Below are 21,505 nucleotides of genomic sequence, written 5' to 3' on the forward strand. Positions count from 1 at the left end.
AAGAAAAGCTTACTAAGGCACCTGTTCTAACTCTTCCTGACTTTTCTAAAACTTTTGAGCTAGAATGTGATGCCTCTGGAGTGGGAGTTGGAGCTGTATTATTACAAGGTGGGCACTCTATTGCTTATTTTAATGAAAAACTTCATAGTGCCACCCTCAACTACCCCACCTATGATAAAGAGCTTTATGCCTTAATAAGAGCCCTCCAAACTTGGGAACATTACCTTGTTTCCAAGGAATTTGTCATTCATAGTGATCATCAATCACTTAAGTACATTAGAGGGCAAAGCAAGTTAAACAAGAGGCATGCAAAATGGGTAGAGTACCTAGAGAAATTTCCATATGTTATTAAATACAAAAAGGGAAAAACAAATGTGGCAGTTGATGCCCTCTCTAGGAGACACACATTGTTTTGCTCCCTAGGAGCTCAAATTTTAGGATTTGATAATATTAGGGACTTGTATGCTTTAGATGAACATTTCTCTCACATTTACGAGAGTTGTGGGAAAAAGGCTCAAGATGGATTCTATTTGGCTGAGGGGTATTTGTTCAAAGAGGGAAAGCTTTGCATACCCCAAGGATCCATTAGGAAATTACTTGTGAAAGAGAGCCATGAGGGTGGGCTCATGGGCCACTTTGGGATAGACAAGACCCTTGTCTTACTCAAAGAAAAGTTTTATTGGCCCCATATGAAGAAAGATGTCCATAAGCATTGCACTAGGTGTGTGGCTTGTTTACAAGCCAAGTCTAGGGTGATGCCTCATGGACTATACACACCCTTACCCATCCCCTATGCACCTTGGGTAGACATTAGTATGGACTTTGTCCTTGGGCTTCCTAGAACCCAAAGAGGTGTAGACTCTATCTTTGTGGTGGTGGATAGGTTTAGCAAGATGGCACACTTTATACCATGCCACAAGGTGGATGATGCTTCCCACATCTCAAAACTCTTTTTTAGGGAAGTTGTGAGACTCCATGGTTTGCCTAAAACCATTGTGTCAGATAGAGATGCTAAGTTCCTTAGCCACTTCTGGAAAACCTTATGGGCTAATCTAGGAACTAAACTTCTTTTCTCTACCACTTGTCATTCACAAACTGATGGGCAAACAGAGGTAATGAATAGGTCTTTATCCACCCTTTTAAGGGCTATTCTGAAAGGCAACCATAAGTCTTGGGATGAGTATCTTCCTCATGTATAATTTGCCTACAACAGGGGGTTCATAGAACCACCAAGCAGTCCCCTTTTGAGGTTGTCTATGGGTTCAATCCCCTAACACCGTTAGACCTCATTCCTCTCCCACTTGACACTTCTTTTATACATAAAGAAGGGGAATCTAGGTCAGAGTTTGCAAAGAAGTTGCATGAGAGGGTTAAGAACAAAATAGAGAACCAAACAAAGGTGTATTTAATTAAAGGCAATAGAGGAAGAAAAGAGCTAGTTCTTAATGAGGGTGACTGGGTTTGGCTCCATCTTAGGAATGATAGATTCTACTAAAAGGAAATCCAAGCTTAGCCCTAGAGGAGATTTTCAGGTTTTGGAGAGGAACAATAACAATGCCTATAGGTTGGACCTCCCAAAAGAGTATGGAGTCAGCACCACTTTTAACATTTATGATTTAATTCCTTTTGCAGGTGGAGTTGATATTGAGAAGGAGGAACTAACAGATTTGAGGTCAAATCCTCTTCAAGGGGAAGAAAATGATGCAATCCTCCCTAGGAAGGGACCAGTCACTAGAGCCATGAGCAAGAGGCTCCAAGAGAATTGGGCTAGAGCTGCTGAAAAAGGCCCTAGGGCTCTCATGAACCTCAAGATAGATTTTTGAGCCCATGGACCAATGTTGGGTCCAATTATCTTTGTACATATTAAACTAGGATGTCATTATATTTGGTCCTTGTATTTAGGGTTCCATAATGTAGGTAGGGTACCCTAGAAATATAAGATTTTTTAACCTTTGTATTTTAAGGCACTTAGACTAGTTTTTGTATCAGGGGTAGTTTTGTAATTTCACATGCACTAAGTGAATATTTGATGTGTGTAGTTGAAAATAAATTTAATTGAATTGGTTGAAGGCCAATCAAATTAAATTTTAGAGGGGGAGGTGAGCATTTGCTTACTACACCCCATTGCCACATCATATAGTCATACTTTGTGCATGTCTTTCATGCTTTACATGCCTCATGACACCTAAGCACACTTAGTGGAGAATCTTGGAATTGATCTTGAATTAGTGGGCTGAACCATAACTAAAATTCACTAATCATAATTAGTGAAATTTTGGCTCCAAAGTTTGACTCCACAAATTCAATTTCAAATTCAAGTGAAATTTGAATTGAAATTTAAATTTCCCTCCAATTTTGTGTGACACTTAGGCTATAAATAGAGGTCATGTGTGTGCATTTTTTTCAACTTTGATCATTTGAATATTAAACTTCAGATTTCAGAGCTCTTTTAGAGCACAAAATTTCGTGCTCTTCTCTCCCCCTCCCTTCATTCATCTCCTTCTTCCTCCAAGCTCTTATCCATGACCTCCTATGGTGATGAGCTTCTTCTAGACTCATCTTCTCCTTGAAGTGGCGTCTCCTTCTCTATTCCGCTGCCATTCATCTTCCAAGAAGCAAAAGAATTCATTGATGAAGAAGATCCTAGGCCTACAAGTTCCAATGGAGCTTACATCATATCCTGAGTATGTTTTATATTTATTATAAAACTTAATAAATTTATTATACATATTACATAATAATAATGTTAGATGGGATGAAAATATAGCTTTTTTATATTCTTGATGCATTTTGGTTATTTTGATAAGATATTTTAATTGATTTTTTTTACTAGCTAAAAAACTTGTTTGATTGTTCGATAAACAAGTTTGTTAATAACTTCTTGATAGTATCTAGTATTTTTGAAATCTCACTTGAAGTAGTGTTTTTTAAAATATTAGTTTCTATTTTTTCTTCTTCATATTTTCTTTCATTTTTAGGCTCAATATATTTATCCATTTTCCTAATTATTATTTTTTATAAAAAAGTAAATTATGATTTTTTTCATTCTTCACTTTTCAATTAGTTCAATAATTAATTTTATCATATACTTATAATTTAATAATATAACTTTTTTAGCTACCAACTTCTAGTTAGTTTTTCGGCTAATTTTTTTGGAACATATCATTTAATTAAACTTTATGTTTTGTTGTGAAATATGCGATTTAGATAATTTAAAGTATATATTTTAATTACTTATAAATATTTAAAATTTATTTATAAAAATTAATTTTACAAAAAATTCAAAAGAAGCAAATATTTTTGGCCCAATTATTTTGTAACCTGAATGAACATTAACAGCGCAACATATTGTTGCCTCTCAAAATACTTGCCTTGAAATGTGTCCAACATCATTTTAACATATTATTATAAAATGCGTTTGTTTGGTTTGTTGTTTGGGTCAGTGTGATGCGCTTTTTAAAGTAACTTATACTATACATGACTAAAAAGCATATTGATAAAAGGACTGAAATTTATTGATATCCTAGTACTAGTATTATATATACAAAATTCCTTTAAATGTTCATGATAAAAGGACCGCGATTTATTTTTGACCCAAAATATTATACATGACATTCGCTCTGTCACAAAATAATAGTCGTTATTGATTATTTTACATATATTAAGAAAAAATAATAAATAAATAAATTAATAATTTTATAAAATTAATCTTATATATCATTAATTTTTTTATAGATTTTGTTATCCACCATTAATATTATAAGATCTATAGATGAAAAAATATAAATTAATATTATATTAAAAAGTTAAAATGATAAATTTTGGGATAATTTTTTTATATGACGATTATAACGAGAATAAACAAGTAAATGCTATTGATTAAATTGATTGCAACGGTTGTTTAGAAGAGTAAAAAATAATACAGATAATAATCTATTTATTTAGTTTAATGGAAGAGAAATGAAAAATGAAGGTTTTTTAATTAAAAGTAATTTTTCAAATTTTCCCTTTTTAATGTAAATGTTAAATTTTACTTTCCTTCTTACCAAAGAAACCTTATCTAACACTTTGAAACGAAGTTTGGAACAAGGAAGGAATTTTTTCTACAAAAAAAAAAACTACCTTTTCCAAAAAAAACCTACCTTGAGCAATGTACTTTTATCCGTGTGTGTTATTAAAAACAAATCAATACAGAGAGTTAAATTAATCTTGTGGAGCATCGGGTGTAGCTTAATTGGTAATGCATACTAAGTTTATGAGTAAAAATTTATTGTAGAATACATTTTTAAGAAGGGAGGAACCGTCTTCTTAAGTGTTGTGACTAAGTTGATTAATTCTGTAGTCAATCCAAACGACCAAAACGTCTTAAGTGTTGTGCCTAGAGTCTTAATTAGTGTAGTATCAAATAATAAAATTAATCTTGTGGAACCTAGGAGATTATAAATATTAAATATAAATTAAAACATTAAAATATTAGTTTCATCATTAAAAGCATTTTATTAATGATAAACATTAATTAAAATATAAATATAAACACTTGAAAATTTAATTAAAAATAAAAATTATTGGTCGTTATTTTGAAATATTTTATTATGTTCCATGTTAATTAAAAATATAAAAAAAACCCTCATTTGATTGGATCATTAATTGAAAAATAAATATTAATTTATTTTGATATGAAAGCATAATATGTTGATTTACAAACATATAAAATGAAAAAGAATAGAAGTTGCCTGCCATTAAAAAAGTGCGAACCGACTAGGTTCTAGCTTAATTGATTAAGATATATAAATAAGTTGTCGTAAACAATCGCTATCTAAATTCGATTTCTACGTGAAAACAAAATGATTGCATTAAAGAAAGTACATATAATATTATTTCGCTTAAGAATAAAAATTTTAATTTGTTATATAAAAGTGAATCATCATTTTTAAGTTTTAATTTATTTTTAGATTTTTTTTATTAATTGAAATAAAATAATTAATGATGCACTGTTTGGATAAAAAATAAATAGGAACATTTTTTAATCTGTTTTTAGTTGAGAAAAGAAAATATTTTTAAACTGAAGAGGAATACAAAAATGCAAAAATAAAAAATTATTATTTATGCAATAAATAATATATTTATGACTTTGTATATATCTTTTATTATCTTTTATGATATTTTTTTATTTATATTTATCTTTTATATCTTCCCATTTATTTTTTATATCCATAAATAAGCTACTTCTATTAAAATGAATACACATAGTCTTGTTTTCTCCAAAGTTTTGGCTTCTCTATTTTTCTAGTCCAAATTATATTTTATTTAATACGTTATTCATTTAAATGTTACATTGTTTTCTCCTTTGTATCTTTAAATAAACACCATAAAAACGAATAATGTCTTCAAATAAAATTCCTTTTAAATTAAAAGCAGTTAATTTTCATGTAATTTAGTTAAATATATTTTGTTATATAAATAAATTTTTAAATGACAAATTAAATAAATATTTCCGTTTTTGGCGCTATTCCTTTCGCATACTCTCCACATTGCTTGCAATTGCATAATCAAACAAAGGTGTGTGAAAACATTGTCAGAAATCACTATCTGATGCGGTAAGCTTCACCAAACTCCCTCAAACTTTATTTTTTTCTTTCCCTCAATTCATCTATCTTTTTGAATTTAAATTTAATAAATATAAATTTGAAAAATTATTTTATTTTCGTTAGCCCTAAAATACTTTTAAGAATACTTTCCATAATACTTTTGTTAATCCTTTTTGCTTTTTCTATTAAGATAGTTAGAAACAATTTCAATTTTTCACTTTTAAGAATAATTTTCCACTCAATTTTTCACATAATTTTTGCAAAGAAAATGCCTTAATGGTTGCTGGTGTGGAAGAATTCTGTCTTTCTTAGACAAATATGTTGCATTTCTGTCAAGTTCGCATTTTTTTTTATTGTTTTTTTCAGAAGATTGGAGAAAAACATTTGAGCTTTACCACACGATTGTAGAGCTTCTGATACTTTTGGAAGAGGTGAGCACAAATGAATATTTTTATGTCTAACAATTCCTTTGATGGGGAGGTTTTTATGAACTAAATGGGTTTTTCTTTCTATGGTTTCTTTGACTAGTACATCTTTTTGGGAAAATATGTAAACGTAGATCATATTTTGGGTGGAAGGCAGAGTGAGATATCAGAAAGGAAAAAAAAAAAAAGAGAAGGTAGAGAAAAAAAAAGTGGTAGATGTGATAGTTGTTGTAATAAGAAAAGAAGAGAGAAATTCTTGAATCAGTTTTCTAATTCACAAAAGTAAAGTAAAAATTCATGGATCAGTTTTGTTATTAAGATTGGACTCAAAATTTACCAGCTTTATATTTTGACTATGTACAAAAAAGTTTTAATGGATTTCTATCTTCTTTTTTAATTTACTTCTTTGCCCAAATGGCTGAAAGCAACGGGTATTTGCCAGTTTTGTTGATCCTATATAGCTTGTTTGTTAATTTTTAACCAACTTTTTCATGTTTGAATCCACATCACGAACTACAACCAGGGCTCTATTTCTGCTGCTGCTTATTTTGAGAAATGAGGTAGCATAATTTACTAGATATCGAGAGATGTAAAGCTAAGGTTTAACAGTTTTGTGTATACCATAGATTTAATTGTTTGATCTTCTTTTTGTGTAATTTCTGGAGCTTTAAACTCTTTGAATTTTACTCCTTTATACTTACTGATAGCAACTGGAGGACAATTAAAGTTGCTGACATTGTAATCCTGTGATTATTTAGTTCCTGAGATAGGTGGAAGCTGCCTTTACATTTTTTTACGAATGAACCATCTGTATTTTGAATCTGAATATTTTCCTGAATTCATGATCTAACTCGCATGTTACATTTGAAGCAAAGGTTTCTAAAAAATGCAGGCTAAAGGTTGAACTAGTTCTTGACATCTGTTTTCATTTTCTTCTTTATTTTTAGTTCTATTGGGCAATTAGTTTTTGCAAGGGAGAATTCATTTTCTCTTGTGGAATATTTTTCCTTGAATGTTATTTAATGTGAAACAAATGAAATAATGTATTAGGTATTATGATGCTAGGCTACAATCTTCTATTGACAGTAATTTCTCAATGCTTTATCCCTGCTGCCACCTTCCTACTTTTATAAATAATTGGAGGTTGGACTTCCATAAGTAGTGCTGAGTTGCTAAGAGTTGTTTTCTCATTTTTATTTTTTTATTTTTTTTATGTCTGGACATAATCTAGGCTTGACAAAAAAAGAAGCACCTGAAATTTGTTGAGAGGTGTTTTGCATTCTTCAAATGGGTCAAATTGTTAAAAAACTTTTAGATAATTCAGTAGAAGTATACAATGTATGGTATGTTTGGAGATCCATTGGAATGCACTTTAAAGTCCGTTCACACTTTCCAATAGACAAAACATAGATGCAAGATTTGTTTCATCCGGGTGAACGTGGGTTTCTGTTGTGATGACTGTGAAACAGACACACTAGTACTCTTCTATGTAGATTCCATTTTGTATCTAAAGTTGTTTGTCCCTGCAAATTTGTGTTACAATTATTTCAACTGTTTGAAGATTATTTGCTGTTTTTGAAAGATATAAGGGATAACTACGATTCCTCTGGCACCATAAATATGTCTTGTTATATCAATGTGCTTGCAAAGTTTTTCTGAATATGGTTAGACTATATGGACGCTTTACATATTTAAGTATGAAAAGGAAAAAAGTTAAGTTACTTTTAGGAAACTTGAAGACTTAAAAGAATGCAATATAATATCTATGTAGATTCCATATTGTTTCTAAAACTGTTGCTACCTAGCAAATAAATGTTGCTCTTGTTTTCTTCCTTTTAGGGATGTTTACATTTTCAAAAGACATTATGAGTCTTCTTAAGTTTTGCTGACTATGGTTTGACTATAAGGACCTGTTGCATATTTAAGTTTTACATGCATAACATTCAGGGTAAAGTGAATAAATTTTGAAGTTGAACCTTTCCACTTTTCTGTTGCGAGTATACTGGATTTCTATGTTGTTCATTAGTTCAAAACTCTTTCCAGTTTCTGAGTAAGAATATTTAGATTGTTATATGCAATAAGAAATGAATATGTGGAACACGTTATTTCTCAATAATTGGTTAAAAATAAACCTACACTGTGAACTTACGTGTAGTCGTGTTCCGACTTCAGTGATATTTCTATCATTAAGAAGTGATTAACAAGTTGCAGACGTAGCAGTCTTAAATTTAACAAATTTGGTGAATATGCTCAGTGTATATACAATAATGTGTATATTTACCTGGATAATGTGCGTAAACTTTATTCTGCTTTAATCGTCACAAATTGTTGAATCTGCTTGTTAATACAAATTGATTTCTTTTAATTACTTGTTGTGGCATTATAATTTTTTCCAGTGCTGTTAAATTGCAGTGCCATGGCCACAATGGCAGGATGGTGTGGCAGATTTTTTGCCAACCGCCATAATCAATTTGTGAAGGGAAGCTCCCTATAGTGGCACCAAAGGCCGCAATGGCGGGTCTATATGGAGGAATTTTGGCCTTCCGTCATCCGTCATTGATAACATTGATATTTTCACATCTGTATTATTTCCATTTTTTAATTTTTTCTACTTCTATCCAGGAAAGGAGAAAGAATTAGCATTTAGGATGGGTAAAACAATTGAGTTGTATGGATTCCCTACATCTGTGAATGTGTCTGATGTAAAGACTTTTGTAGAGCAGCGTACTGGTGAAGGAACTGTGTTCGCCAAACTTAGAACTTTCCGTACATGCTCAAAGGTACTCCAATTACGCTCACATCCTGATGAGCTATAAGTCAAACTTAGAACTTTAATGACAATGGTTTGCAAGTGTGGTGTTTTTCCTCCATACAATTTCCACCACTTAACTGTAAAATGCAATTCATATGCATTAGCATTTACAGATATTATTAATTAATCATTCAAATTTATAAGTGAATTTTTCCACTTACCAGGAGATATTTCAGTCCTTGCTTTCATTGCTGCAGTCATACCAAACCTCTCCCCAGCCCTTTTATACACTAGCAATTGTTTGTGAACTTCAACTACAAAATCATCATCTTCACTAAGCTTATCAATACATTTGTAGAGGCCATCCACCACTTCATTATCACTGTCAATGTTTGGATTGGTGTAAAAGAACTTTGGATTTAGATAATAACCCGCTGCATGCAAAGGGTGGTGAAGTTGGCAATCCCATCTTTTATCAATGATTGCAAGGATATCCTTATACTTCCCTTCATTGTTATTGAAAGCTCTTTGAATTGCTTCTTTGGCCCTATCCATTGCTTCATAAATGAAACCCATTGCAGGTTTTTTTTTTTCATTATCCACCAACCTTAACACCCTTACAAGAGGCCCCATAGCCTTTAAAGCATAATCAACATCATTCCAAAATGATGGCATAAGAACAACATCTGTTGCTTGCTTCCCCTTGGGCTCTTTAGCTGCCTTAGACTTCAACCATTCATCTGAAGTAAACATCCTTCTAAGATTGGCCTTTTGCTTATGCAATCTTTGCAAAGTTAAGAAAGTGGTAGCAAATCTTGTAACTCCATGTCTCACTAATTCAGTTTTTTGTGTGAATTTCCTCATGGTGTTCAAAGCCAATGCATGGTTGTAAATGTAGCCTACAAGCTTGATGCCTCTCTGTATAACCCTTTTTACTTTTGGGATCTTTCCAATATCTTCTAGCATCAAGTCAAGACAATGTGCAGCACATGGAGTCCAAAATATTTTTGGTCTCGTGACTTGTAAAATTTTAGCTAAAAAGACCAAAATCAATAAACTTGTATGAGTAGTGTAACAATTAAAAGTTATAAGTAACTACAAAAAAAACTTCATTAAGTATGATTGAATTCTCACCCGCCAACACATAATTACTTCCATTGTCCGTCACCACTTGAATAACATTCTTTTCTCCAATCTCCTCAACAAAGCTATCCAAAAGCTCAAAGACCTTCTGACCAGTCTTCATGTATTCAGAAGCATCCACACTCCTCACAAATTGTGTTCCCAACGAACAATTTACCAAAAAGTTAATCAAAGTTCTATTCTTCCTATCCGTCCAACCATCTGACATAATTGAACACCCATATTTGATTCGCTCCTCCTCATGACCCCTCAATAAGCCCTTCGTGTATTCCAACTCTATTTTAAGGAGTGGAACTCTCAATTCATGATAGCTTGGAGGCTTTAAATGAGGACCATAGGTTCCAATCGCCTCAATCATCAACTTGAAACTTTTTGATTTAGCAACATTGAATGGTATTCCATTCCTAAAAAAGAAACGAGCAATGTACTGAACTGCCCTGTCTCTTGTAGCCTTGTTATAAGTTTCATTTACACTTGATTGTCTCATGGTTTTTCCTAATTTGATACTTTCTTCAGGTGCTTTGGAGAACAAAAAATCAATAGGGCCTTTTTTAGTTGTGATCCTCTTATTGGAAGCAGTTGAGGAGGCTTCATTTGATGTTGTTGGATGCTTTTTTCCACTTTTAAGTCTTGCAATCTCTAGGATCCCATCTTCCTCTTCCTCGTCTTCTTCTTGCATTGCCTCCATGTATGCTGCAGTTTCAGCTATTTTCTTCTCATAAGCAGCAATCATTTCTAATTTAACATCCTCCGGTACTTTTTTACAAGAACCCACATCTCCTTTTATTTGAAGTTGATGTCTTTTTGCTCTAGAAATTCCTCTCGTAGTCGTTTTGTGACAAAAATCACAGGTTACACTCTTCCTGTTATTTTTATCCTTTAAACTGTTCCATTTCCAAAAGGCATCTACCCTATCACCGGTAGGCTTGAACAACGAAGATCCCTCTGAATTCAACATTCTAGTAGACTAAAGTCTAATGCACAGTAAGGAGACTAAAGCACTGCAACCAAATAAAAAATTACATAAAATTCTGCACTCTATTATGTAAATAAATAGTGTCACTCCCTAATGCTAGAGTTCTTACTTGAACAACAAAAAATTGTGAACTAATTGACACAAACCATTCACAGTTACAGCCAAAGCCAAAAATTAGTAAGTAACAAGGTAAAAATTAATTATCAAAAAATTAATTAGTAAGTAACAAGGTAAAAATTAATCATCAAAAAATTAATTAGTAAGTAACAAGGTAAAAATTAATTGACACAAACTATTCACAGCTACAGTCAACTCTTTTTAAATTCTTTGGCTTTCATTTTCTGCACACATGCATCAACAGGTGGATAACAACTATGGCTGAGATTGTTCCTCAATTTTTTATTGTTGATTCAACACTTTGCTAGTTGCTAGACAATTCTAGAATCTAGCATATGTGGCAGTCACATGACAGGTGGTGGATAATAAGTTAATAACTACTTCATGCTTCACAAAAAAATGAATTCAATTCATATAAAATAAAAATCACAGCACAGAGCCGCAGACACCCAAGAGGCCAAGACCCAACAGCAAGAGGCCAAGACCCAACAGCAAGGTAAGAGTAAGACCAAAAAAATCCTCTTCGTTGTCTTCCTCACCTCAAGCAAGGGGGTGGCGGCGTGGCGCAGTCGCAGGACGAAGACTCATCGGGTTGCAGCTTCGTCGGGTGCAGAGTCGTCGCCGGAGTCGCTGGACGGGATCGTCGGAGTCGCTGGACGGAGTCGTCGGAGTCGCAGGTCGAGGTTGCAGCGCAGCTTCAATGGAGAAAGGGTTTCTCAAGCCGTTTGGATAACAGATCGGGGAGGGAGCTTCAATGGCCAGGTAATAAAAAAAAAGCCAAAAATACCCTCACTTTCTCGCATTAAGTGAGGGCATTTTGGGCTGTCAGTGTAGCGCGCGAAATTTTGCGTCGAGATCCCGCGCCGCGCCGCCGCTTTAGCAGCCGCGACGGCCGCTACTCTGAACTGCCCCGCTTCTCCTGCCTTCGTCGCGGTAGGGTGCCGCGCCGCGCCGCCGTGATAGCGGCCGTGACGGCCGCTATTAACAACATAGGGGAAAATTCTGTTTTATGGAAAAAGCAGGATGTTGTTGTAAATTTTGGGACTGGAATGAGAAAGATGCATTTCTTATTTTCCCACAACAATGTGCAATACAAACTTGAGCTTTCATATGAGAACATTCGGAAGATTGAGCTGCATCGACCACGGAATGAGACTACATGATATCTCTTGATTCGGGTTGTTAAACTTAACTTTTTCATTATGTGTTTTAAGGCATATAATTTAATTTCTGAATGAAATTAATAATGAACATGTTAAACTTCCAACTGGAGTTGAATCATGACAAATACATAGCTTGGCTTCGAATCCAGGGGTTTGCAATTGGAGTATGGTAATATTAACTTTTAAGTTTTTCTATGCTTGTGGCCTTTCCTGTCCTTGGACTGGGGCAATCATCTCTTCACCCTAATTTTTTATTTTCCAAAAATAAAAATGCTACCAAACTGACAGTTGCAGAGACCACCAATAAAATGATATGCCTAAGCATCCTTCCTAGTGTTCCAGAACTCAGTTACCAAAAAACAAAATACAAAACAACAAAGCACAAAACATGTAAAATGAGGAAGATATGGAGTTATAGATTCTGTAGAAAGTTCTTGCTTATGAATTTCAACTAAGGAAATTTGAAATAATGATTCGATGAAGAATTTGGCATCTGAAAATTATTGTATAAGAAAAAGTCCCTTGAATGGTATGTAATTTGGTTTTCCATTTCCATTTCCATCAGGTGCTAAGATTTCTCCTACTCTTTAGTTTAGAATAGTTTTTCCTCTATTTCCATGGCCTAGATTAATTTATCTTTAGGAAATTTATTTTTATTAAACAGTGTTGGGTTATTATAGAATTTCATACAAAAACGGAGAAGATAATATTTTAGGTTTGTTGCTCAATATGATTAGGAAAGGTGGTTTTAATGTTTAGAAATGGTTCTGCAATTAAAATCAAAGTTGAGTGAACTTGGGACATTTATGGCTACTACATTAAATAAGATATAAAGGAAAGGTAGTTTTAATGTTTAGAAATGGTTCTTCAATTAGTTTTCTTAATCAAAAGTTTCTCAATGTTCTCCTACATTTTGTTTTCATGTATGTTTTCTTTCAGAAAGTAAACGTAAGATTATCTCCCAAATCAAAGTAGTTATTTTATTGTCTCTCAAATTTTTAATTGTTACCTTTCATGTTGAGCAAGTTTTCCTAATTGAAATTATTCCATATTATATCTTCTGCAATAATGGGTTTAAGAAATTTTGTTTTGTGCTAAATACGTTACAGTCTATTACTTATCAGAGATAAAACTTCGTGCAAATTAATATTTACTGCATTAGCTTTTTCATCTTTAATTATGAACTCTTATCAGATTTTATGATTGTCTCTTTTCTGAAATTGTATTTTACTATGATTGCTGAATCTTATCCAATTCGCTTCAATTGTCAGTTACTTGGTGCTCCCCGGGTTTTTGAGAATGATGTACCTACATCAGCAAATATATTTGATGATCCTTTGTTCAACTACTACAGAGATGTCCTTGATGAGCAATGGATCCGGGCAATTGATTTCACTTCTGATAGTCGTATTGGGCAGTCCTCTGCCATATGTCTGGAGCTTCCTAATGGCCGACAATTTCCAAATTTCAGTGAAAACTTTGCTTATTACGAGGAAAGTGAGAGGCAATACACTTTACAGACTGGAGTTCCCTTTTCTCAAAATTGGGGTCTGGTCCCCATTGTTGCTCCTCCTCAAGGTGGTCAAATTCCATATGACATCTTGTTTAAAGTCAATTCATTGGTTCAGCATGCGTGTCTTGCAGAACCTTCACTTGATGGTGACTTCTATCGCTTGGTTGATCCCTGTAGAATGCCCCTTGAATTTATTGAACATGCTTCAGAAAAGATTTACCATTCAAAGCAATTCTGCGATGAACCCACAAAGTGGCTGACGGATCAGTACAAAACGTACCTTAAATCAAAGAATCATCCTCGGTCACCTGCAATATCCTTGGATACACGGTTGTTATACGTTCTCTGGGTTCAGATCACACCTTGCAAAGTATACTTTTGTGTTCCAGAGATTAATATCTCAAATCGTGTTCTCCGTCATTTCCATGAACATATTGATAATGTTGGACTGTGACCTAAATCCATATGGAAGTTTATTCTGTTATTTTTTTTTTTCTGTTTTGTCCTCTGCCTATATAAAGCAAGGATGCCCTGTATTTTTTTTAGAGACAAGCTTCCATTTGTATACTGCAACCATAATAAGAAAAAAGCTTTCTGTTTTTCCTCCCGTGGATGTAGCCTTGATCAAGGTGAACCACGCAATTCTGTGTGTGTTCTTTCTCTCTTTCCTTCTCTTTCACCTTGCTGCAAAACTCTATGTGTATGACATAACTTTCTGTTGTTTCTGTTGCTGTTGTTCTTGCTTGTTCTTCATCACTTCCATAACAAACTGGTATCAAGAGCTCAAGTTGCGATCAAGGGAATTCAATATTCTCGTCTGAATATAAAGATCAAGCTGTGGGAGTCTTGTTTCTGGTTCTTTCGCTGCTTCTTGGTGATCAAGAACACTCAAGAAATCATGTCAAACACAATCAGGATTGAGAAATTCAATGGAAAGAACAGCTTCGATCTGTGGCGCATCAAGATGCGTGCTTTGTTGAAGGAACAACGTGTTTGGGCTCCTGTTGCTTCTGCATCTCTGAAGAAAGAAATGGCTTCTGAATCCAAAGAAAAGGCCTCTGTGATGCAATCCTACCCCCTAAGGGTATTGGATAGAAGACTCCTAGAGGCTTGGGCTAGAGCTACTAAAGAAGGCCCTAGGGTTCTCATGAACCTTAGGGTAGATTTTTGAGACCATGGGTCAAGGTTGGATCCACTCTTCTTTGTAAATATTAGAATAGGTTTTTCCTTCTTTTGGGCCTTGTATTTTGGCCATTCTAGTAGTATAGGGTTTTAGCCTTGTATTTCAGGGCATTTTGAGTAGTCTTTGTAGTAGGGACTTTTTTTTTTGTATTTTCATGTATTTTTGGAATAGGGGTGAGCTTAGCTATTATAGGGGTGTGTAGTTAAGCTCTAGCTTCTCAACTCAAGGAGGTGAGCTTAGCTATTAGAGAGGTGTGTGTAGCTAAGCTCTAGCTTCTTTAGGAATCTTCTCAAGGAAGCTTCTCAAGGATGTGAGCTTAGTTATTAGAGAGGTGTATGTAGCTAAGTTCTAGCTTCTCAAGGAAGTTTTCTCAAAGAAGCTTCTAAAGGAAGTTTTCTCAAGAAAGCTTCTCAAGGAAGCTACCTAGTCTATAAATAGAAGCATGTGTAATACTTGTGGTAACTTTGATGAATGAGAGTCTTGTGAGACACAACTCAAAGTTCAACTTCTCTCCCTTTTTCTTCCTTCAATTTCGTGCTCCCCCCTCTCTCTTTCTCTCCCTCTTTCTTTTCCTCCATTGAAGCATCCTCTCCAAGCTTCTTATCCAAGGCTCATCTTTGTGGTGAAGCTCCTTCTTCCATGGCTTATTCCCTAGTGGATGGCGCCTCCTCTCACCTCTTCTCCTTTGTCTTCCGCTGCATCTCCATGGTGGAAAATCACCATTAAAGGACCTCATTGAAGCTCAAAGATCCAGCCTCCATAGAAGCTCCATAAGCAAGCTTCCATCAAGTGGTAATCAGAGCACAAGAGCTTCAAGTAGGTGCTCCTTAAACCTCCATTAATTTTTTTGCTTTACTTTTCTTCCATTGTTATTTCTTCATTTTTCTCCACTATCTCCTCACATGTATTGTGCTAAATGTTGTTAACATGATTCTTTAGAGTTTCCACTGATTAAACTTGCTATAGAAGCTAGATTTGATTTTCTATGGTTCAAATTTCTTGTTCTTGTTCTTGAACTATGAATTGTGTTGAGTTTAGGTTCCTTTGAGTTTTGTCTTGTTATTTTTTGTGGCTGAAACCTAAACCATAAAATTCTTACAAAAATATTTAAGTAGGAGAAAACCTCAAAAATCTAGAGTGACTTGTTCACCTATTGTAGTTTTGTCATAGAAGTCATGTCTAGTCATGAAACTTGTCACATAAGATTTCTTATGTTGTGCTGGATTTTATTTTCTTGTTTCTTTGTCTAACTCATTTGTTCCTGAGTGTATGAAATTATTTTAGCCTATGATTTGATTTGAGTCAAATCTTTCATGTTAATTAGTCCTTAACATGTTCATGCAAAATTCTTAGAGAGTCTTTGATTGTGAACCTTTTCTTGAACTTTTAGGTTTCCTTATGATTGTGTCTATTGTGAATTTGAGTTTTGGTGATTGAATTGCTGGCTGAAACGTTGATCCTAAGTGAATATTGAACTCCTAAAACTGTGGTAAACAATCCTAGTGAGTTCAACATACATAGGAAGGTTGAAAGTAAGCCCAAGGCAATCAATATACCATGCTTAAAAAAAAATCGCTGGTGCTGGCAGCTTGGACATACAAACTTGTAAAAATTACTGAGAATTGGTTACTTCGAATTTTGAGCTGAAATTTTTACTGAATTTTACAGACATCTGGAAGAAAGTTATAAAAAAAGAACCAAGTGATTTGGAGAAAAGGAAAAAAAATATAAAAATCATACAAGTTGGCAGAAAAAATCAGTATCCAGAAAAAAAAAGTGAAAGGAAAGTGTGCTTGTTGTTTTGGCTCAAAATTTACTCTATAATTGGTGCCTATGTTATACCAATCTTAGTTCCAAAATTTCAATTGAAAATTACTGTGAAAAAAAGTGCCAAAGCTAGAGGTTTGTTGAGTCTTTTTTTTAGTTTTTTTTACTCTACTCTAGAGCCATTCTAAGTTTCTCTTTGAGTCCTAGCTTTCTTCTATGTCATTTTTATTGCTTTAATTGTTGAGTAATCCTTGAAAAATTGTCTTGTTAAAACTCCATTGGTTTAGCTTTCATTTCATTTTTTTTGGTCTTTGGTTATTGCTTGTCTCTTTGTTTCCTTGTTTGTGGGTTGCCATATAGGGAATTGGAAGGAGGATTGGTGTCATCCCTTGAAGAATTTGAGTCAAGAAGCAAGGGGTCAACCACCTTATGAGCTATTGGACTAAGAAGCACTTCAAATTGAGTGAATCACCAAAGAGAGAAAAACCACCAAAATTGAGGACCTTTTTGCAATTTTGTAATTGACAATTTACTTTACTTTCATTGCTTTCAAATTTTGTAACAAAAAGGCCTTTCATTGGAAGTAAGTTGGGAGCCTCCAATAGGTCACCCTACTTCCATTTGTGTGTAATAATTTCAGGCAATTTTCCCTTAGGATTGTGAGTGTTTTGTTGGGAACCTTAAATGTGGTCATCCAAACACTCTTTAGGATTCGCCTAGTTTACATTTCTTGCTTACTTTCGTAGCTTATTTCTTTTACCTTCCATTGTCAAACCGCCTAGATAGCTTGCATTTTACCAATTAGTTTTTACCTTATCTTTCACACCTCTTTTAGTGTTTATTTTGGCTAGTTTCAACCATAGTTTCTTTTACCTTTTGTTTTCAAACCTCCAACAAGAAAGAACCACAACTTAGGAACCAACATGAGTCATCATTCATCTAGTGTTAATGGCAAGGGTACTAGTCATAAAGACCCTTTATCTAGAATCTTAGATGAGTTAAGTTCCCTCAAGTTATGGAAAGAAAAAAAAGAGAGAAAAGAAAAAGGAAAAAAAAAAGAGTGGAAGAAATAAGTCAAGATGAAAGAAAGAAGAAAAATAATGAAAGAAATGAAAAGAGAAAAACATGCCTCTTATAGTAGTCATAACTCTTGCAAGAGCCTAAGTGAAGAACTTCGCGACTATTATGAAGGAAGACATAGGTCACATCTTAGACCTCACTCCCATAGGAGAGAAAAGGAAAGAAAGTCTCAAGAGGCTAACATTAACCTCCCATACTTCCATGGGAAGGACAATGTAGAGGCTAACTTAGATTGGGAAATAAGGGTAGAGCAACAACTTAAAAAGAAGTCTACTTCAAAATCTTATGTCTCTCACTCTTATCCAAAGAAAGACCAAGGTCAAGGCATCTTAGGGGTGTCACCTTCTAAGCCCAAAGATGATAAGGAGAAGACAATAGAAAAGCAAGCCCTTAAGGCTAGTATGCAAGAGAAGACTAGCTCTATAAAGTGCTTTAAATGCCTTGGAAGAGAACACATTACTTCTCAATGCCCCACCACGAAAACCATGATTATGAGGGGCCAAGACATTTATAGTAGTCAAGATGAGGCTATTACTTCACCTTCCTATAGTGAAAGTGAAGAAGCAAAAGGGGAAGAATCTAATGAAGAAATCTACCCCCAAGAAGAAGGACAACCATTAGTGGTTAAAGAGAAGTGTAAGGAGGTAAGTGTCTCCTCCAAGAGGTTAGCTAAGAAGGAAACTCATTTTACAATATAGACAAACATTAAAGAAACTTTCCCTCTTAGACAACCTCCACATATTCTCTTTTGTAAAAAGACACTTGCTAGCATTGCCACATCTCTCGGGCTTGAGTTTATTCCTCAAGTAAAGAAGTTGTTGGATGAGGGTTTGGTTTGCAAGAGCTTAAACCCTTGTGCTTTGTTGGTGCCCAAAATAGGTATTATTAGGCACCAAATCCCTACAATAAGTGATATGATGAATGTGTTGAGTGTTGCAACCCTCTTTTGTAAAATTAGTCATGCACCCAACGTCTTCATGATTCATGTACATAGGGACTCATTAGGTAGGTTTGTTCTTATTTTTGGTTTTAATACAAACTTAGGTGCTCATATGGGACACCTTAGGTTTGTCATATTTTTTTGTAGGAATAATCAACATAAAAATACAGAAAAAGGCACGCTTTATTGCATTACTTTCCTTAATTTTTTAAATAGTGATCAAGGGGTTCCCATGGACCCTAAGAGAATAAAGGTCATTCCTGATTGGCCCACTCCACCAAGTATAAGGGAAATCTGGGGCTACCATGACTTAACAAACTTTTACAAAAGGTTTGTTCCATATGTTTCTATACTTGTAGCACCACTCATTGAGTTGGTGAGGAACCGTGTTCCCTCATGGGAAGATGTCCATGAAAGGGGTTTTCAAACCTTACCCTACTGTAACATACCCAACACCACTAATACATATGTTTTTATTCTTTTTACAGGTGTTGAGGGAAAGAGCCCAGAGTATAAAGAACCTCGGGATTTGAGGTCAAATCCTTTCCAAGGTGGAGGGGATGATGCAATCCTACCCCCTAAGGGTATTGGATAGAAGACTCCAAGAGGCTTGGACTAGAGCTACTAAAGAAGGCCCTAGGGTTCTCATGAACCTTAGGGTAGATTTTTGAGACCATGGGTCAAGGTTGGATCCACTCTTCTTTGTAAATATTAGAATAGGTTTTTCCTTCTTTTGGGCCTTGTATTTTGGCCATTCTAGTAGTATGGGGTTTTAGCCTTGTATTTCAGGGCATTTTGAGTAGTCTTTGTAGTAGGGACTTTTTTTTTTGTATTTTCATGTATTTTTGGAATGAGGGTGAGCTTAGCTATTATAGGGGGTGTGTAGCTAAGCTCTAGCTTCTCAACTCAAGGAGGTGAGCTTAGCTATTAGAGAGGTGTGTGTAGCTAAGCTCTAGCTTCTTTAGGAATCTTCTCAAGGAAGCTTCTCAAGGAGGTGAGCTTAGTTATTAGAGGGGTGTATGTAGCTAAGCTCTAGCTTCTCAAGGAAGTTTTCTCAAAGAAGCTTCTCAAGGAAGTTTTCTCAAAGAAGCTTGTCAAGGAAGTTTTCTCAAGAAAGCTTCTCAAGGAAGCTACCTAGTCTATAAATAGAAGCATGTGCAACACTTGTGGTAACTTTGATGAATGAGAGTCTTGTGAGACATAACTCAAAGTTCAACTTCTCTCCCTTTTTCTTCCTTCAATTTCGTGCCCCCCCTCTCTCTTTCTCTCCCTCTTTCTTTTCCTCCATTGAAGCATCCTCTCCAAGCTTCTTATCCAAGGCTCATCTTGGTGGTGAAGCTCCTTCTTCCGTGGCTTATTCCCTAGTGGATGGCGCCTCCTCTCACCTCTTCTCCTTTGTCTTCCGCTGCATCTCCATGGTGGAAAATCACCATTAAAGGACCTCATTGAAGCTCAAAGATCCAACCTCCATAAAAGCTCCACAAGCAAGCTTTCATCACTCTGTTTCAAAGACTGAAGAACTTGCAGAACAAGAAGAAAAGAATCACTCACTAATCTTGCTTTCTTTTTCTAATGAAGTTTTATATGAAGTTGGAAATGAAGAAACTGCAAGTGGCTTATGGCTCAAGTTGGAAAAGCTGTATATGACTAAGTCAATTTGCAACAAGCTCTTCTAGAAGAGGCATCTATTTGGTCTACACATGAAAGAAGGTACATCTCTTAAAGATCATCTTGATGAATTAAATTCTATTTTGATGGAATTAAGAGATATAGATGTTAAGATAAAGGATGAAGATGCTGCCATGATTCTGTTAGCCTCTCTACCACCATCATATGAAAGCTTTGTCAATTCTCTTAGTGTTGGTAAGGAATGTGTCACCATGGAGGAGGTGAAATCCAACTTATAGTCAAGGGAACTTCGATCTAAAGCACCTGGAAATTCTGAAGAATCAAATGGATCTGGTCTTGTTGCCTTTAACTCTAACAAGAACATCAAGAAAAAGGTGTTTAAAGGAAAGAAGAAGACTCATATCAATCCAAAGGATATCTGTAACTACTGCAAGGAGCCAGGTCATTGGAAGAAAGATTGTCCTAAGAAAAAGGGCAAACCATCTGCTGCTGTTGCCAAGGAAGGTTCCACATCTGAAAATGAGCTTGTTCTCTCAGTTGCTGATCATCACCAACATTCTGAAAATCAGTGGATATTAGACTCTGGTTGTTCCTTTCATATGTGTCCTAACAAAACCTGGTTTGACACCTGTCATACCCTAATTTCGTCCGGGGACCTTTGCTTGATGACATGCGACCATTCTTTGGTCCTCGTGAGGTGCTTGGCACCCATCATTAGGCAATTTGTGAAATTCCAGGACATGCCGAAAAACCAAAAAATATTGATGCACAATCCGTAAGTTTCCGTGACACACCGGAAATCAAATGGAAGCATCGTTGCATAATTAAGTGAGGTTCCGTAACATTCCGTAAGTCAAAAAGGGGATGATTATGTAATCCGCAAGGTTCCGTGACATTACGGAAAGAAAACAAGTATCGTTACGAAATTCGTAAGTTTCCGTAACTTTACGAAAAAAGAATTACCAAAAAACAGCAGAGGGGGGTGTACTTAGTAAAAATGGGGGTGCAAATAGCACCCAGGCCCACTTGGGCCCTCCAGAATATTCCTCCAGAAGGCGGTTGCTTCTGGAGGAAGCAACCCTGCTCGCCTGGGCGAGCTGAGCTCGCCTGGGCGAGCTGGGCGGCAACCACCTCCCCTATTTTGCTATAAATAGGGGAGGAAGTGAAGAAGGAAGGGGTTCAGCCCCTTAGGCACTTCTCTCTCTTTCGAATTTGCTTGGAAAAATTGT

General features: G+C 35.1%; 1 protein-coding gene, 1 long non-coding RNA gene and 1 pseudogene across 2 annotated transcripts; 2 read left to right on the forward strand and 1 right to left on the reverse strand.

The window, feature by feature from the left end:
• The first annotated feature begins 5,614 nt into the window (after positions 1–5,614).
• On the forward strand, positions 5,615–8,854 carry LOC121175147 (uncharacterized). Its single transcript, XR_005892294.1, has 2 exons — positions 5,615–6,019; positions 8,426–8,854. It is a non-coding gene; the product is annotated as an uncharacterized lncRNA (long non-coding RNA).
• A 94-nt stretch (positions 8,855–8,948) lies between these two features.
• Positions 8,949–10,641, reverse strand: LOC121175198 (uncharacterized). Its single transcript, XM_041017521.1, has 2 exons — positions 9,900–10,641; positions 8,949–9,799 (listed from the first exon to the last, which is right to left on the reverse strand). The coding sequence occupies exons 1-2, from the start codon at positions 10,639–10,641 to the stop codon at positions 8,949–8,951; spliced, it is 1,593 nt and encodes a 530-aa protein (XP_040873455.1).
• A 617-nt stretch (positions 10,642–11,258) lies between these two features.
• Positions 11,259–21,505, forward strand: part of LOC102665363 (RNA-dependent RNA polymerase 1-like) — a 32,004-nt pseudogene continuing 21,757 nt past the window's right edge.

Source organism: Glycine max, chromosome 7 (assembly GCF_000004515.6).
Source record: "Glycine max cultivar Williams 82 chromosome 7, Glycine_max_v4.0, whole genome shotgun sequence".
In the NCBI taxonomy this organism is placed as follows: Eukaryota; Viridiplantae; Streptophyta; class Magnoliopsida; order Fabales; family Fabaceae; genus Glycine; species Glycine max.

Bases quoted from the DNA above. Each gene is read 5' to 3' on its own strand.
- LOC121175198 (XM_041017521.1), bottom strand. From the start codon at position 10,641: ATGATTGCTGCTTATGAGAAGAAAATAGCTGAAACTGCAGCATACATG. The intron at 9,800-9,899 runs GTGAGAATTCAA...TGGTCTTTTTAG, and splicing joins AAGTAATTATGTGTTGGCGG to CTAAAATTTTACAAGTCACG.